The 18,991-nt window shown below is 44.1% G+C and overlaps 2 protein-coding genes across 2 annotated transcripts; one reads left to right on the top strand and one right to left on the bottom strand.

The window, feature by feature from the left end:
• Window positions 1-509: 509 nt before the first annotated feature.
• Window positions 510-6,918, top strand: LOC130199419 (INO80 complex subunit D). The gene is made up of 10 exons (XM_056422903.1): window positions 510-525; window positions 656-741; window positions 972-1,786; window positions 1,918-2,023; window positions 2,109-2,333; window positions 2,525-2,634; window positions 2,785-2,918; window positions 3,099-3,328; window positions 3,487-3,644; window positions 3,740-6,918. The coding sequence occupies exons 3-10, from the start codon at window positions 1,051-1,053 to the stop codon at window positions 4,744-4,746; spliced, it is 2,706 nt and encodes a 901-aa protein (XP_056278878.1). The 5' UTR covers window positions 510-525; window positions 656-741; window positions 972-1,050; the 3' UTR covers window positions 4,747-6,918.
• A 909-nt stretch (window positions 6,919-7,827) lies between these two features.
• Window positions 7,828-18,448, bottom strand: stk24a (serine/threonine kinase 24a (STE20 homolog, yeast)). Its single transcript, XM_056422912.1, has 11 exons — window positions 17,968-18,448; window positions 14,467-14,697; window positions 13,266-13,322; window positions 13,025-13,133; window positions 12,527-12,684; window positions 11,799-11,984; window positions 11,556-11,701; window positions 11,308-11,440; window positions 11,138-11,200; window positions 10,828-10,964; window positions 7,828-10,602 (listed from the first exon to the last, which is right to left on the bottom strand). The coding sequence occupies exons 1-11, from the start codon at window positions 18,007-18,009 to the stop codon at window positions 10,569-10,571; spliced, it is 1,296 nt and encodes a 431-aa protein (XP_056278887.1). The 5' UTR covers window positions 18,010-18,448; the 3' UTR covers window positions 7,828-10,568.
• Between the last annotated feature and the right edge of the window lie 543 nt (window positions 18,449-18,991).

The raw sequence follows: 18,991 nt of genomic DNA, 5'->3' as shown, positions 1-18,991 counted from the left end.
ATCTTATCTTGTAAGTGGTAGCTTGGAGGATAATTGAATGGACTGTTGAATATAATTAGATATTCTCTGTTCACCACCTGTTTCTCAATAAGATATTTTGACACAGATAATGAGACGGTGTAAATGCAACCGATACTCTGAAGCAAAGTTTGTCTAGACTAAATTGTCCTCAAATAAGTATTGGAATGTCAGTGCAATTTTGTTTATTCACAATATACAGTCAACTAGTTTTTCGATGATCAAGCAGCTATGAAATCAGTTAATTTTAACACAACAACAACTAATGCAGCAAAGTATATTGCATAATTATGTGGGCTTCCTGAACATTTATTATCGTTAAATACCAATAACATTAAGGCTGAGAGCGAGGAAGACGGTCACCTGTTATAAAGGTGACGATTTCCGTGCCTCTCAACCCTGCATGTGCATGCATGTTTGTTCTCAATATGAAGTGTTAGTGATGTCATTCTTTGTTTCTCCTGACCTTATCCAATCAGCTGATGTCAAAAACAAGCATCACGTGATGTATGAAGGCAAACACATACACTTCTCAGAGGTGGACAATAAGCCGTTGTGCTCGTACAGCCCAAAGCTCTGCAAGCAACGCAGACTAAATGGCTATGCTTTCTGTATCCGGCACGTTCTGGAGGACAAGACGGCTCCCTTCAAGCAATGTGAATATGTGGCAAAGTACAACAGCCAGCGATGTACCAACCCCATCCCCAAGTCGGAGGACCGCAGGTGTGTATGCTTCATATGCATGTGTAGCAATATAAATAATTGGGAAATGTGTCAAAATAACATTTAGAATTACAAAATATTGTTTTGAATAATGATGTCATTCTCTCCATATCACAAAACGTATCAGTCACAAGATCAGTCTCAATTACATATTTTTCTCCAGATCGTTCAGTCCTATATTCCACCATGCTGCCTAGAAAACATGCTGAGGTTGTCCTCTTGTTTTCCAGATACTGTAACAGCCACCTGCAGGTTCTGGGCTTTATCCCCAAAAAGGAACGGAAGAAGAAGCATGACGCTTTGGAGGAAATGCGCTCACGGGCTCACCTGGAGTCAGTGGCTCTCAACATAACTGTGCCGTCTCTGGCTCTGAAAGCTCCCAATGGTCTCGATGAACTTCCACCATCTCCTCCCTGTACACGCCTGTTACCCCTCCCCGATGAGGAACTCCTGGACCCTTTTGCCTTTTATGAGGATGACACAGATGGGGAGGAGGTGGGTGCGCCTCGGAAGGGCAGCGCCATCAAGAAGAAACTACAGAGTCGGCTGGTGCTCAACCAGAAACTCTGCCACCACGACACGGACCTCTTCCAGCCACCTTCGGAGCACTTTAGTCCCTCGCCTACCCCCCGTGTGCATACCACCTCGCCGCTCAACGCTCATCTCCCACGGCAGCAGTCAGGTCTTCTCCAGCCGCCCCAGCACTCCAGCGTGACTTCCTTCATCTTCCCAGGACAGCAGCAGGGTTTATTATGCAATCCACCACCACCTCAGACGGTCAACTTTCTGCCTCCAGGGATGCCCGCCAATGCAGCACCCAGTCCAGTGCAACCTTCTGGGCCGTCACTCAGCAGGAAAATGCCTTTCACCGCTACGCACTTGCCTGTCAGTTGCAAGGACAGTGGCAGTAACAATCAGCGGCACATGGTTGTCATGCGTCCCGCTGCCTTCTCACCTTCTGCCAGATGCCTGGCCAGGTTGCAACATCTGGTGCAGCTCTGTGCCAAGACACACCAGGAGCATGGAGACCTCTTTCCTCATCTAGGTGCTTCATTTAAATGCATTTACTGCTCTGTTTTTCCTTGCATATAAATTAATTTGCCATTTTCAGGGATAGTGTCGCAATTGAGATTTGAGCCCGCCAAGTTGGAGCTGCTCTAACAAGTTCTCTTCCAGGACTGGACTGGTCCGAAGACAGTGCTGCTGATGACGAAGATGATGATGATGAAGAGGAGGCAGAAACCTTTCTTCCGTTCCAGAGCTCTTGGAGACCACAGAATGGGTCGGTATCCTAATAGTTAACCCCAGAGTATGAACGTTGACCTGATGCTTCTCGTCACGATTGTCATCGGTTGTTTCCCACGCAGGTTGGAGGACGACAGCGGCTCCTCGCGAAGAACGCGGCTACTCCGGCTTTGTTCGTACCTTCAGGAGAAATACAAGCACATGTGCAGGCAGGAGAGGGCGAGTATCCGCCAGAAGAGATACCGGTATGCCTTCCGCAAAGCCTTGCTACACGCCGCCAGTAACAACCCCGACTGTGCCGGGCAGCTGATCCAGGAGTTACGAGGTGCCTCTCGAAGCTCCTCAAGGTAATCTCACAAATGCCATCGTCAAATGTAGTTCAGTGCAACCAGCAAAGTGTGCTGCTTTTATGGCTGGCTTGGTCTTCTAAACTTACAACTTTCATCCCCCTGATTTGCAACATCCAGAACATAACAAATGCGGAGTGTTGTCACTGCTGCTGCTGCTGGCTCAGCCCTGGCTCTGTGTGTTTCCACAGTGTGGCTCCAGCAAGGCAGCAGAACACGGATGCGGGGACCTGCACTGGCAGCACAAAGGGCCAGGCCTGCAGCAACCGAGCTCTGCCCTTCACGCGGCACTGCTTTCAACGTATCCTTTCCACCACATCACTGATGCTACGAGCGTTTATCAGTTTCAGTTGTAAACCCCCCCCCCCCCCCCCATCGCATACAGTATTGTGATGCACTATGATCCTCTGCCTTCCGCCTGGTGTGTTGTTTCCTTTATGGTTCTCTGAAGACATTCTGTTGAATCGTTCCCAGCAGCTCTTTGCTAGTTGCACAGCCAAATTTGCAGATGGTCAGCAGTGCTCCATCCCGGTGTTTGATATCACGCACCAGACACCACTCTGTGAAGAGCATGCCAAAAAAATGGTGCGTTTAATATTCAAATGACAGAAAAATAATTCTGCAGTCCGATAATAAGACTGGTACTTGAGAGTGGTAATAATCTTCTCATCGAACGAAATTGAAGAAGCATATTTTCCAGAATAGTGTTCTCTATCATTGGGATGATGTAATGACGATCAGTGCCCTTTGATACATCACACACAGGATAATTTCCTGCGAGGGGACGGTAACAGACGAGTGCAGCACCACCACCAGCAGCAGCAACAGCGAAAGCCACGTAAAAAGACCAAACCGCCGGCACTCACCAAAAAACACAAGAAGAAGAGGAGGAGAGTGCCGCGCAGGCCTCAGAAACCCATCCCGCCGGCGTTGCCACAGGGGAACCTGGGAATGCCGTGTACAAGCCTCGCGATGCCCGCACAGGCCAGCATCAGGTGGGCGACCCTCGTCTCGCCACCGTTCACTTTAAAATGCTGTGCGCAGACATCCAGTGTCGGGGAGAACGCCCGCATTCACACATCTGAGCAGCTGCTGGGCTGCAGGGGCACGTTGTGTTCCGTCGCTGAGCCTGTTGATCGCATCTTTGTTCCAGGAGCCCGTCAACTCCAGACCTGAGTGCAGAGGAGCTTCCTGACGACATCACCAATGAAATGGCAGACATTCCAAATGACCTTGAGCTGAACCAGGAGGATTTCTCCGACGTGTTGCCCAGACTACCTGATGACCTGCAGGTCTTCGACTTGTTTGAAGGTTTGTCATGCAGCTAATTATTTCATGTGGATGCTAGAAAAGTACTCTGTCTTTAAAAAAAATATATATATATTTTTAATGGTGTTTGTATTTAGGTAAGAATGGAGATTTATTGCCCACCACGGAGGAGGCTGAGGAGCTGGTGCGTGCGCTGCAGGCTATGGGGTCCTACCCAGACTCTTTGGTGTGCCTGACCTCCATGGGAGACCTGGCCCCGTCTGAAGGAGTGGACCACCGAGCCATGACTGTGTTCCCTGGTCCTGTCCAGTCGGGCAGCATGGGGGACCTCCTCAGCAGCCGCATCCCGACGGAGAGCTTCAGCAGCCTCGAGCTGGAGGACAACTTGCTGCAGTCCTCTGGGGGCCACTTCCCCCCCTCCCCTCCATCTCGGCCCGCTAACCAGCCCCAGACGTCGTGCTCCAGCCTGACTTCCTCTTCTTTGACAGTCGCCCCCTCCACCCCCTCCCTGCTCACTCAGACCTCCATGACGGAGCGAACGTTTTCCCGGACACACGCATCCCACGTCCTGACCAAGTCGGATGCGCCCACGTCATCCCCCCAAGGCAGCCGCTACAGCAGCGAGCACGTGCCGTCCCCGTACAGTGACCACATGTCTTCTCCCCATGCCAGCTCCTTCCAGACAGACGGCCCTCTCAGCGGGGTGCCGGGACCCCCCCGCGCGTCATGGAACAGTCTCTCCCTCACAGACCCCACACAGTTTGGCAATCTCATAGGATCGGAAAGTCACCTCGTCTCCACCGCCCTGTCCACGCCCCCGGCCACCACGCACTCTGCGTCGCCGCAGCCAATGGCTGCGCTCTCGGCGATGCCCCAGAGCGGCTTGACAGGTTTAACGACTTCCCCTGCCCCCTCTTCCTCCCTCCCGTCCTCTTCACACGATCTTCTGACCTCCACGCAGCCCAAGCAACAGCTCCCCCAGTTCAGCGCGGCCTTTGGCCATCAATTGGCCTCCCACAGCGGCCTCCCGAAAGATGTTCAGCCGAGCCACAGCTCCACGGCGCCACCCGCTGGCTTCTCCATAGTTAGTGCCACCGCTGCGAGTGCCAACAGCGCCACGCCGCCCTTCACGCAAAGTAAATGAGAGCAGTCGGCGCGATGGTCTGCGGACTCGGTCGCTTCCAACCCAGTCGGCTCCTGAGTGACCACGCCTCCTCATCGGCTACGTCTGTGCAATGTGGTCATAGTGCACTATTTGATAATGAATTTGCACAACCTCAGATTTTTTCTCAATATTTTCTATTCTCATTCTTTGATCCTGTAGCCAGGCGGTCTCTGGGATTTTAAGTCGGTGTGTGTGATTCCACTTGTTTGACGCCTGGTGGTTTCGTAACGGTCAGATGATGTGATGAAATAAACGGGTGAAAATTAGCAGGAGAACCTTAGCAGAGATTATCTGTCACATTGCTCCGAAAGAATTGAAATCGAAGCCTCAATCAGCGGTGGGTTTGTTTGCGTTGCCGGTTCGTCCCGTCTCTAGATGACCGACTGGCCCCTGCCTTGCTCAGACAGCTCTCGCATTTCCACCTGTTCGTTCACTGCTTTGTCGCCCTCTGAAAAACACGGAGCCCAGGTTGTGATATTTGTGACCTATTATGTTTCAAGCTATTTAACTGTTATCATGATAAAGAATCTTACCGAGTCAAATTTCACAGTATGAATTTACCAAAATACTTTTAAACCGCTGTTTTTATATCGTGTATACTGTTTCTGTGCTCATTTATTGGTTCGCTCAGAGGTCAAACTCTCCGACCTCACCGTTGGTTGTGGGACTCTGAGTGGCCGAGTCGACACTTGAAGGTAGATATAGTTTCTTAAAGCAATAAACACCTTAACATAACTCTAGCATCGCACGGTATTTTATTGGTCCCGTTTCATGTAGCTTCACTTGTGAATCTGGGTTGGATCAGGAATATATACTTTGGCCTCTAGAACTGTTACGAACCTTATTTTACAGCCGAACCATTTCACTCCAGTTGAGCCGATGGAGACCAGTGATCAGGTCAGCCTTCTTCTCTCGAGCCATAAGGAGTGGACAGCTCTTCCCCTGTCGAGTCATACAGCAGTACAACCATGGCTTCTGATGGACATTATATTAGACATTTGACAGATTGTCTGACATTGTTGAGTATTAGGTATATAGTAGCGAGTCTCTATCTTGGGGTATGTTGGTGAATTGTTGAGTAGCAATGGATTTAAATTGTTCTTTGCAATGTATTCAGTGGAACCTGTGTCTTGTAGAACGAGTCTCTTGTTTTTAATGGCTATCAAAATGGTTGTAAGTTGCAGTCATCAATGTTTGTATGCTGGTATTTAGTTTTTAAAGAATATTCCGATGGAGAGTATTTTTGATAGCTATTAAACTCCAGGAAGAAGATGTGCATGGGGCAGCAACCTTTTCTGTGAGAGCATTATAATAATATTATTAGAGTATGGTGCCTGGCTTGATTCTCGGTGGTAGGAATATATGCATCACCATTTATTTTAATTGTGTGGAGAAAAAACAGATCATTACAGTTTGTTGTTTTTCGACACCGCTTTCTTTGCACAGGAGTGGATGAGGCTGGTGGTGTTTCACTTGTCCAGTGTCTGTCTTGCCTTTTTTTATTTTCCGTGTTTTTTGCTTGGACGCTCATTAAATGAACAGCTGCCATCATAACCAGCGCTGAGCCTGCACCGGTCCCCCAGTTCCAGCTGTGAGAAGGCCCAGTTCTGTCTCTCCCTTCCGAAGAGAAAACACAGTGCCGTGTAAACCCGTAGCTCCACCAGACGGCTGGGCTGCCGTGTTCTCACTCATGGTCCCAAACACACAGCGCCCGAAAACACACAATGTTGGATGGAAAATGTTTGCAAGGCATTACTGCTGTATCCGCATAGCATGAGATTACCAGTTGACCCCCCCCCCCCCCCCCCCCCAGACCATGGATAACTAAATGAACAGGGCTCATACTGGAGGCACATTTAACTGCTTGAAATCAGAGATGGCTGACAAATTCCTATACTCATTGAATGTACTGTATTACTGTTTTTAAAGATAGGATGAGCTAATCTAGTCACCTTTTGTTATTGGTCCTTGTTTAATTTGTCTAAGGTATTTTTTTGTATACAAAGGTTTACATTTTTATGTATATTTTTCTTGTGTACAAATTATGTAATGTGTAAAAACACTGTAATATCTGTATATAGTGTGAGAAATATGATCTTTTGTTTTTGGATGTATAAATAAAACTTGCTGTGAGGGATTTGCTGACTGTTACTGGGCCCGTAGTCATTTCCACACATTGCACACACTGCCAGAGGTCAATCACCACAAGGTCACGACAAGGTTACTCAGTATCGCCGTTCTAGAGCTTTTGACCACTCGCATGGTCTTTTTCAGATTTTTCACAAATTAAGATTAACAATGATTTTCAAGTAGCTCAAATTCAACTAGTCATATCGGTGGTGACATTAAACAATCCTATCAATGTCCATTTAGTAGATGTGCAGTTTTCCATTACATGTAATTTATCAGCAGCTGGAGATGGCAGTCAGATTTTAAGGTGATGTAGAAAGTTAAATTAAAACTTCTACAATTGCATGACTAGATATAAGAAAATGAAACTCCGATAAAGCTTTATGCTCAATGTGCAGTAACCCAATTTATTACAATCCTATGACATTTCTGATGCGGCCCTTCACGTGATCTTAACATTGGTTTCTTTTTTAAAGATATTGAGGTGTAATGTGTGTATTTTGCATTATTCACATGTAATTTAAAAAGTCCTGTTTTGGTTTCCCATATAGCAGGAAGACATTATCTCCAGTCAATGAACGTATACATTCGTTTTCACATTTGAGCTGAGCAGCCTTAAAGTCAAGTCACAGTTCAAGTTTTTAGTTCTTTGGTATTTGTAATGCTCGGTTCATCACAAAAAAAAGAAAAGTTTAACACTACTCTAATTCATATAGTAATTCATTAATCTTGTAATTTTAAATAAACTTGTGCATTTTAAGAATCCATCATGATCAGATTGCTGTGCTGTACAGAAATACAACATCCAAAGAGTGTTATATAAACCTAGAGGCACTCTAGGTTGATGGACTTAAAACCGTTCAATCCCAGGAAATCCAAAAAGTTGTCTAAGGCAAGCACATTTCCAACAAAGTCACGTATGATTCATCAAATTGTTCTGGATTTTTATTTGTTCCTTAAATCATTTGACAACGTTCAATAAATCCCACAGCACTGTCCTGCATGAGCAAACATGAACACTGGACTATAAACCGTCAGCAAAGTCACACAAAATGAACCGCACATCTCAAGTGACTGCTCTCCAGTGTTTACTGACACATCACAGAACCATACGGTACTCCCTCTATTACACAATACTGCTCTTTTGGGTTATAAAAATAGTTTAATAGAATATATGCCTACTTGTGCTAAGGATTGACTCTTGGCGATCACACTGCTTTATTGCCATACAACACAAAGGGACGGGGGAAGGAAATGAATCTGGTGGAGTTGCAACATAACATTGTAGCCTTTTTAACTACCATACAAATAAAAAAAAGAATAAATCTGCAAAGTGCAACACATAAAATAAAATATAATCATAACAGACCATGTCAAACGGTGCAAATTTAATTTGTCTCAGTTTGGGATGGAGGGGCGTGGCACATTTCACAAGTTTGAATGAAGAGCAGAACACGGTCAAACAGATTAAAATGGGATCGTTGAGTCGGGTCCCTTTTCTTGATTTGGTCAACCGGGTTCTACTTTGAACAATATACTCGACTTTGTATTTCGCCACAACCAGCAAGCAGAAAAGAAAAAGGACATTTTTACATGTATGTTCTGTATGGAAATGTTCAGTCAGAAAGAATTTGACAATATGGGAAATATGCTCATTGGCTTTCCTGCGGAGAGTTACAGAAGAGGATGGATACCGCTTCCTGTCCTTAACGGGAAATATGAAGCCACAGCTAGCAGTGAAACGTGCATTTGTTTTACAGTCTGTGCTAAGCTAGCCAGCTGAGCCGCATGTTTCAGGAAGAAATATTACCAACGATTGATCTTCTAATCCAACTCCCAGAGACAGCGAGCAGCTCGGTGTTGTTCAGCACTGTTGCGTTAACTTGTTTACCATATGTTGCCCGTAGGAAAAATAATATCAGGCTTCATAAGCATTATGAAAAGCCCCTCGTCTGTGAAGAAGAAAAAGTTGTCCATTTGTTCACGCATGCATCATACTGCCGCATGTAATTAAATAAATATGTTTGATCTTTAAAAAGTATTGCGGCATATGCATTTTAATGTCACAGAAAAAAAGGGAGGGGGGGGGAAATCACAATCAAAGCACTGGAGCTAACATTTTAAAGCCGATTCTATTCATCACAAATAATATAAGGCTGATTCAACTCCGGACTGGACATTCCTCCTGACCGGTATGCTACAACACATACTGCTGCGGCGCTCGACCGTCACACCATCATGCAGTCAGAAGCCACCGCAGTGCCGCCCGTCTTCAGGTGAACATCGACATCTGAGAGCAGTCGGTCTACAACGCATTGATTTACTGTACAAGTGAAAACCGCTCACAAGTCCAAATGGAGAGATTTGACCCAGGCAGATATGACACTGCGTGGCCAACGAGAGTCCACGCTGCGAGACTTCAGGTGGACTTTTTTTTTATCCCAGGCAACACACCTGCAAAAATGCTGCAAGTCTCGTGCTACCGTTTTATGGCTACTTTGTTTATAGACAAAAGGCATTTATACTTGAAGTGCAATTAAAGCTGAAGGTAAGCTGAGGAGATGGAGAGTACCACTGCAGCTCCAAGTCTGCAGATTCATGAACTAAATGATGGCACTGCCCTGTTAATGGAATGGATGGACGGCGCCTCAGTTCATCTCAGCGGTCAGCGGTCACAAACGCACAGCCGAACAGACGGGACGAGGCCAAGTCCAACAAATCAACACCTGGAGGCCGTGTGGAACGGAGCCGGCAACACGGCGGCCGGTTCACACCTCGCCGCAGCCGTGTGTTTTTTTTACATTCTCCAATACTGTGACGGCCACAGCATAGAGTGAAACCATAAAGAGTATTAAGAAACGTATAATAGATCAAGGGTAAAACATGATGGAGGGCAGCCATTCTCGTTCACTGGATGACTTCTGAAAAGGTTTCACGACCGGAGAAATCAAAGACCGATATACAAAAGAACAAGTAGAAAGACAAGGCCATCTCATGTACGGCCGTTTTAGTCTCAAAATATTTACCTCACAACCATCATCTAGATTGCATTTGGCCATTTGTACACAGTGGTTCCATTACAAACACTTCATCATTCGTTTCATGAATCTGTAGAAATTAGCATATTTACAAGTCTGTACAGCCTATAGAGCTATGTCCATCTCCCAGAGAACCCAATCCACTTCAAGCAGAACACCTGAGTTTCCAATAGAACGCTTCAACCCACTCGTCACTTCACCGCACATTTCGCAGGGCGTCTCGCACAGCCACGCACACAATTAATTTAAGCAAGGTAGTTTCTCCAAAAGGATGCCGAGTGTAAGCCTTTGTGAAAAAGCCGTACACATCAAAATCAAAATCTCAAAGAGTCCTTGCAGAAAGACAGCAGACTCCACCATCAAAATAAAAACGGCAGGTATTGAGAAGGGACATTTCATAGCAGGTGGCATTCATGGCGGCAGCCGAGCGGCTGGCCACCGACTGTCCTGAATAGGACCCTCGGGTGGTGTGCTAGCGTATAAACAGACATTATATAGGCCAGGATTTGCTTCAGGCAAATGAGTGATGGAGACCTTCCTGGGAGACTTCATCCCGGCTGTGGAGGTCAGAGGAAAAGATCTGACTGCTGCCACCAGGGTGGAGAATTAAAGCAAAGCTGGATGTGGCGCCTCTCAGTGACTGGCAGATGTCTGTGGCACAGAAAACCTGACAAACATCAGAAGAAAGGGTTAATATGTTCTGAACAGGACTCGGGTCAAAACAAGAGCAACGGCCTCGAGTCATCACACACACTGGATAGCAACGTGTGCTGCACCATGGGCTCGAGTCCCGCCTTAATGATACCATTAAATAAGCACACATTTGGGAAGTAAATATGCAATGTGGTGGGACTTTTATATAGAATAAAATGACAACATGAACCCTGATTACCTCTGAAGTCTCTGCACTAGTTCAGCCACCAGGGAGTCACAGATCCCCGGGTGCGTTTCTTCTGCCAGGAAAAAGGCGTCCCGCAGCTCCTCCACAGCCTCCGGCTTGCCGTTACGCGTCTCGCCCTTTTCTTTCAACTGCAAAGAAGGATAGATTTATATTCCTAAATAACTTATGAGGTAGTTTCTGATTCATTTCTTTGTGATTGATGATTTGATTGATTAAAACTGTTTTACAGTCGTTAGATAGTAAATCATGCATCGAGTAGTGATGGGTATTTTGACGTGGACAAACTCGTCGGTGCCATTACCTCAGCAAACAACGGAGAAAAGATTGTCGATAAGCTTTGCGACAAAGGCCTCTTTGGACTCTCCTACACGAGAAATAAAAAAGACGATTTAAATCTGACAGACAGTAGATGGAGGAAAGAGGCGCAGTAGAGTCATTACTTTTCTCCTCTACAACGGTGGTCGGCCTCACCTGTTCCATCTCAAGCTCAGCAGGCTGTGCTGCTCCGTTCTGAAACTTTTGGAGGTCCTTCTCCCTCATGGTGTTAAAGATCCAGTCATCGTTGGCAGCATCATCTCCTCCAGAAGCCTGGCCATTTGTCTCCCTACAGTGACACAGGATTTTAGCATCATCAGTATACTCAGAGTTGCTAGAATTTGCTTCAGAGTGTAAATGTTCCACGTCTTGCCAGATGGATTGTTATGTTGCAGACAACTTACTCATCAGAATCATCAGAGCTGGATTCTTCCCGAGACTGCTCCGATTTCCACCTCTTGTATCGGTCAATCAGCTCCGACAGATAAGACGTCTTTTTGGCATGCCGTACAATATACTTATGTTTCAACAGCTCTTTGGCAGTTGGCCTCTAAGGGAAACACGGAAAACAAACTTAATTGTCAATATTAAAAGAATACTCGGGCCTATTACTCAGAACTGTGTGAACAGAAATCCTTCAAACTTACAAAGCTAGGCTCCTTATTTAAACAGGCTTCAATAAATTCTTTAAGTGGTTTACTGTAGTTTCCTTCCAGTGTGGGTGGATTGTTCTTTGGGATGAGGAATAAGACCTTCATGGGATGAAGCTCAGAGTGCGGCGGCTCTCCTTTAGCCAGTTCTATTGCCGTTATTCCTAATGACCAGATGTCTGCCTAGAAAACAAAAAGACGACATTTGAGACAGAACAGATCAGCAAAATCTCACATTGGTAAGCGGCATGGACGTATTTGAGTTAACCCTGCGAACTAAAGATTGTGACATGGTGGAGGAAGCACTGCCCCATGCTATAGTTATCAAAAGAATATGTATTGGGTCATTTATAGTCTCGAAAATCAGTCTTAAAAAGTGCTTAACAACTTGCACACAGGTCAAAAGACGAAAACAAGGACCAAATGTACAAAATCTTTGGGATTGATTTCACACAAATCTTTTTTCTTCTGACATTGTGCTTCACCAGCTTTATAGTTGTTGACTCTCATGGTACGTTTCACCTGGGTTTGACAACAGGTCTATGCCCGAATACCCTTTCCCTACAGAGTGTAGATCCAGTTGAACACATTCTCTCCACTACGCTCGCTAACCTTTCCACGTGTGCCCACTTTCTGTTTTCTATCTAGTTCACCTTCTATACGTCACAGCAACATTACAAACACAAAGCGGTCCAATCGAAAAGCTCCAACGACTCCAGACTGACCTTTGAGTCGTAGGCAGACTGCTTTATGACTTCAGGTGCCATCCAGAAAGGAGTTCCAACGAAGGTGTTCCTTTTGATCTGGGTGTCTGTCAGCTGGCCCGCCACTCCGAAGTCCGCCAGCTTCACGTCGCCTTGTTCCGACAGCAACACATTGGCCGCTAAACGCACGAGGGGAACATATGGATCGCAGGAAATGGTGCTCTAATCAACATTCAGGATTTTGTTTTAAAGCTACACACTATGCCATTTGTCTGAACCACTTTAGTGATATGATAGTTCCCTGATATGCCTTCTGGAGGTTTTGAAGACCTCAACAGAATTGACTTTAGAGTGTGAAATGTGACGGATTAAATTATCCGTGTTGTGTTTCGGCGTGATTACAGACTGCACTCTACCGTGGCTAAGCACTGATGCGATACACATTCACGCCTAACTTGAGCATTATTATCAAGAGGATAGAAAACATATCGTCATGGCGACGTTATGCACCAGGCTTACCTTTGATATCTCTGTGGATTTTCTTTTCAGAGTGCAGATACTCAAGCCCTTTCAGGATCTCTCTCAGAATTGTGGCAATCTGTGTTTCATCCAGGGCCCCTGGTTCCAACTGGAAGAACGGACAAATTAGAGGATAAAGTGACTTTGGGCGTAAGTTTTAAGGATGACACAGATCAGATGACTGTCAAAATGACCTGTAAATCAAATAGTTTAAAAAGGCAGGTCACTATTTTTAACATACCAAATCCAGGGCTGATCCTCCACCCAAATATTCCATGATGATCCATAATTTTGTCCCCTGAAAAATAAATCACAAATTCAGTTGGACAGTGTACAAAGTTGCAGCAGCCATTACGAACAGATTAACGGTTCATTCTCACCATGTCCACTTAAAAAAAGATAACAGTAAGTGTATCGTTACGTTTCTGGATTTTAACACTTAAAGTTTGGTATTACACACTTAGCAGCTTATAAGTGAATAACTTTGCATAATGCAGCAATGTAAAAGTAATAAAAACAGACATGAATCTGAGGATAAATTGTAATAAACCCATGAGAATATTATGTGCTAAAAGTTCTCAGTTCTTGAAAACGATGATATTAATATTAGTGTTACTTACAACACTAATATTTGAATTTTTTGCATTATTTAACATGTTATGTTTCGTACATAGTGTAATAGTTCTCATAATGTAATAGCGTTTTACAATATGCACAATACCGTATAAGTTATGCACTTGTGGTTTTCTTTAAACATGTGCTTAATATTACATTATTTACTTTCATTACATTTAAATGACATTATGGACAGTTATTGCATTATGAGTTGTTACACTCAAACACAAGTGCATGCGAACACACAGCACAAGAACCATGCTTACATACAACACACAAATAAGCCTCAATTCTCTCCTTCAACCAGTAGCATAACTTCAGCTAATGGACCACCGCTTCTCTCCTGACTGCTGTTAAGTACCACAGTAAATGCTGTGAGAGGCACTCTAATCACCATCACATGTGGCGTGGCTGAAAATCTACTCCAGCCATAGAAATGTTAAAGCGCTGACTTTCAGCTTTACAGTTATTTACAATCACATCAGATGGGTGATGCTCCACTTAAAAGGCCAGAACTTCTCATTACGCTGCCACTGAAGGTGAAGGCCAGCTTGTTGACTTCATTCTCATCGTCTTGTTCAAAATCCAAACTGCTGCAGCACAAGGCAGAAAGAGTCAAACACGTCAATATCCAAATACTTACAGATTGCACTGTTAAAAGCCCTCAAGCTACATTCCAGGCACGACTTGTTCCATTGCTAGCATGCAATATTTAATGACCTACATTGCATGCACATGCGTGCAGAAACACACGACTGACTTGTGCATTATGTCAGGCATGAACAGTTACAAATCGACGATGATTTTCATCCTAAGTTCAACCTTACCTTTAGGTATGATCCATAGTACTTGGTGATAAAGGGACTGTCACACTGGCTGAGAACTGTGATTTCCTGTTGAATGTCTTCGATGTCATCCTCTGCTTCTTCCAGATCAATAGTTTTAATGGCCACAACTTTCTGTGTCCGACGGTCGATGCCTTTAAAAACTTCACCAAAAGAGCCTTTCCCTATCCGGTCCAGCTTAGTGAAGAATTCTTCTGGATCGGCTCTGAAATTCTGTGCGACAGAGAGAAGGAGAACACACAGTGCATTTTAAGTACCCTCTTACAATATGCGACTGACAAGTCGAACATAAAGACACACGATACAATATACTTAAGTTAGCAATTAAAGAGCCAGCAATAAGGCAACCTTCAGCCTGTGGCTTTAATACACTAATAAACAGATTAAATAAATTGTGCAACCTGAGCCTCACCATTTGCGGCTGCATCTGACAACTATTTTCATGACAGATTAATCTGCAGACAATTCGTGCGCTTCATAGTTTTTTTCTATGATGTCCAAAAATGGTGAATACTGGCCCTCAGTTTCTCGAGGCCAATAGTGACATCTAAAGATTTCTCGTTGGGTCCGACCCACAAGCCACAACCTGTTGATCAACCAATTGATTAATCGAGTTAATCGTTTCAGCTCGACACACAATGGATGTCCGTCATCAGCTAGCAAAATATCTAACATACCTTAAACCTGGCAGCAACTAACTCCAGAGTAAAACGTGGGAAAAGTTAGCAGAGAGCAAGATAAACCTACTTTAAGTCTCTAGACCGGGTCACTCAGGTTTAGTAAAGCCGTGAAACCAAGCTCTAGGATGGGACATCCGTACTCTGCTCTACACAGCTCATCAGTTAAAGACTCATGTCATCTGTCGTTTGGCTAGAATAATCATCACAAGTGGTGTCCTACCAAAAAAATCGGCCAAAAGCCCAAAAAAATCTAATTATAAATCAAGTCCAGAATGCATTACAGCCATAGAGCATTCAGCAGCACAGCAACTAAATATAATCCTTTCCTTTTATACTTTGTTGATAAACAACACTATACAAATGTTGAAATTCCTTATCCGTTGCAGGTCAACCATCACATTTTGAGGTTGTGGGTAACACTTCAATTCTAAGACAACACAGGTAACAGACTTGGGCTTAATGACCTCTATAAACAAAAAACAATCAGAACAGGACTACACCCTAACTTATTGAATGAACTAAATGGCTTATTCCCCCACGGAGCAGAGAAGGAATACTGGTCTTCTAGTTGGCCAGTTAGATTTCCCTCCATGCACAGCCATCATTGGCCTGAACCGTCCAAGTAGTGTTTGCAGTGCCATTTTCATGGCAAATATAATTTTAAAAAATAGGTTCATCATGAAAAACAGCTTCATTACTTAATAATATTGTGCCTAGTGCAATTCTCAAATTGGAGGAGGCATATTATTTAATAATATTGTGCAATTTGCAAATAGTAGGAGACGCAATATTTATGAAGGAAGAAATCCCATTTCAAATGAATATTGTCGTGCTGCAGAGATATCCAGGGCTACACATTATATTCTACAAAGTAAATAACACATATGCATTTCTTAATGTTCTACAATGAATGATGATTTACAATATATATTGTACCCTTCCATATTCTAATACCACATCAAATAATTGAAATGTAATATTTTTCAAACTTGTTCAGCCCTACAGTTGGATGGAGAGCATATTGCTTTACAGTCCCCCCAGAGAACAGTTTCCTGTGCTAATGCATGGTGGTCAACCTATATGGAAAGGGAGATGCGCAGCTGCACTTTGAAAAATTGGCAAAGTGGTGGCTGCTGAATCCGATCGCAAAGGGACTTTAAAACCAAGAGACGGAGCGGTGCAAAATAAAGCAGAGTAGAAACAACACAAAGAAAAAACTATCATAACGCTGGTGTGGTCAGTCATCCAGGTGAACATTATAATGTCGAGCCTGGCCTCTGTAAAAACAACAATGGCGCTGCGACCACAGACTACAAATGATGGGAATGTACTTGCCATATACACACAGTCAGCAGGTTTACTGCGACAACTAAAACGGCCTGAACCTCGCTCTAAAAGCATGTTTGTTGCTCTCCCATCTTCACCACACGACTGTAGTCCAGTGTCATCCGTGCGCCACACCCTCAGGGTTGATATATGTGGTATACGTCTTCATGATTTAAGTAGTATTATGTGCATTCAATGAAATTCATCATCATGCAGGTCTTCCTGTCACCCCTTGAGATTGTTATTATTACATAGTCGGTACAGACTGTATTGTGGTGGACTTGATCTTCAAACAGGACATGTATGGACTGCCAGCTAGTAGCTGGTTCAACTGAAATAAATATATAAAGTTGACCAAAAAAAACAAAGAAACTATTCGAGCTGCTATGGTATTTGTGTCCCATAAAAATACAATTACAACACAATGACATTACATCTTAAAATACTGTCAAAAAGATGTGATGTCAAAACTATACTTGAACATCTCAATAGTCAACCTACAACATATTAATAGACATTTTATTTTGTCATAAAATTAGAATCAGAAGAAGTCCATTGTGCATGTATTAGTCACGTAATCCATGAGTAATACATCATTTAAATAATCTATTGTGCACAATGTCCACAGTTTATCTGTTTCCAGCTCATTATTTTAGGATAGGCAGCGTTTCTCCGTTTCATATCATTGTAAACTAAATATATGTAGGTTCTTAAATATTGGCTGGACAAAAAGAACAAATTATAGACCTATTTCTGATGGTGGTTTTTCTGACATGTGTAGAACTACAGAACTAATCGATAATGCAGCATTAACTATCTGGCTATTAAATGAGGCCTCCGGGATTACGGTAATTATTAGAGCTGAAACGATTAGTCAATTCGATCGATTAATTGATCAAAGGAGAGAAAAAACCGGGCAATTCATTTGATGGATTATTTTTCAAACGGAAATTCCAAATATTATATGTTTGCAGCTTCTTAAAGCTGAGAACTTTCTCCTATTCCTCGTTTTTCATTACAATTAACTCACTATAATCTACTTTTCGGTTGGTCACAAAAACAACAACAGACATGGACTAAAATGCAAGTTGAATATAATAATGTGTGCTTGTATCGTCATGGGAATTAAACGCTTAAAATGAACGTCGTATATAATTTATGAGTGAACTGGACCGGAATAAATGATGGCGTGTTAAGTCATCCAGAGCACTTTATATCTGACAAAGACATCCACCGACTCACAAACACGGCTGGACAGCACTCGACAAATAGCTGCACGAATCATTGGAAAGCAAGAGCGATTACTTTAAGTGTTAATTGTGATAATGGCGCAGTGTTCCTGTCGATTAACTTATGTAGCTACAGACATCGAGCTAAACTTCCGAGTGAAACGTGAAGTAAAATGTCGGGTGGCTCTTAACCAAAAAAGCTTGCCTCTAAAAGTTAGCTAGAAACCAAATAATAAATGCATTTGTACCTGAACCCCCGGCAGTCCACTTTGAAGAGGTGAAAGGGCCATGGCGTCGGATCAGCGAAGATGACCCCTTTCCTCGTCTCTCTGCCTTCCTCGTCAGAGGTGTAACGGGAGTGTCCTGGTGAGGATGGCCCGCTCCGTCCCACCAACTCAACCCGATAACCTCAAGGTGGAGAACGTGACGTGTGAAATAAAGAGGTCGCTTGATAATAATAAAAAAGAAAGTCAGCTCGACTTGTCTGCTTGTTGTCGGAGCCGCCCGCCAGCTCCCCTCGCTCTCCTTCCGCAGTTAGCGCACGTTAGCGCGACTGGCTACTTGAGCAGCTAGCGAAACAGTTGAACACTGAGACCTCCGTGGACCAGCGCGGCCTCTCAGCGCGGGCTCTGCAGTTCCCCGGTGATGCGATGGATGTCTGGTTTTTAAATTGTCGCAAAGAGTAAATTAATGCGCACTGTTGTGTCGCTTGTTCTATTCGCTCATCACTTTTCTCTGTCGCCCGGCGCCATCTTGGTTCATGTCATTTTCATTTTCCGGAGGACCAATCAGCGCGAGGAAAAGGAAACGGCGCATGTGTCGTCATTCGTGAATCGAAAAGAGTCACAGAGGAGGGGGTGGGGGTGTGTGAGGGGGGTCACGTTTTGTGTGTTTGGCCCATTCCCAATGCCCCCCCCTAAAACCCAGACGTTTTTTCCTGCATGGAGTGACGCTGGAAATAATGCTTTGCAAACACTCCACCACTTCCTGTATCCACTGTGTGGCGCCAGACAACATGCTTTATCTGCTAAACATAATGACAGCAACACGCTTTTGATAACCTTTGATGACATTGATCCAATAATGATCCACAGCCAATTTCGTATCGATCAGAAGGACTGTGCAGGAGGGGTTCGTAAAAATGTTTTTTTCACTCAATAAAAATGGTGTAAAATCTCAATCTTAAAAAAATCTCTCCAATTTCCTTTTTGGTAGAGCAGACACAACCAGGCAGGTGTGTCAAATGTCAAGTCAATCGGTCAAAGGGGGCGA

The sequence above is a fragment of the Pseudoliparis swirei genome, chromosome 2, assembly GCF_029220125.1.
Source record: "Pseudoliparis swirei isolate HS2019 ecotype Mariana Trench chromosome 2, NWPU_hadal_v1, whole genome shotgun sequence".
Lineage (NCBI taxonomy): Eukaryota > Metazoa > Chordata > Actinopteri > Perciformes > Liparidae > Pseudoliparis > Pseudoliparis swirei.
This window is presented reverse-complemented; position numbering and strand designations above follow the sequence as displayed.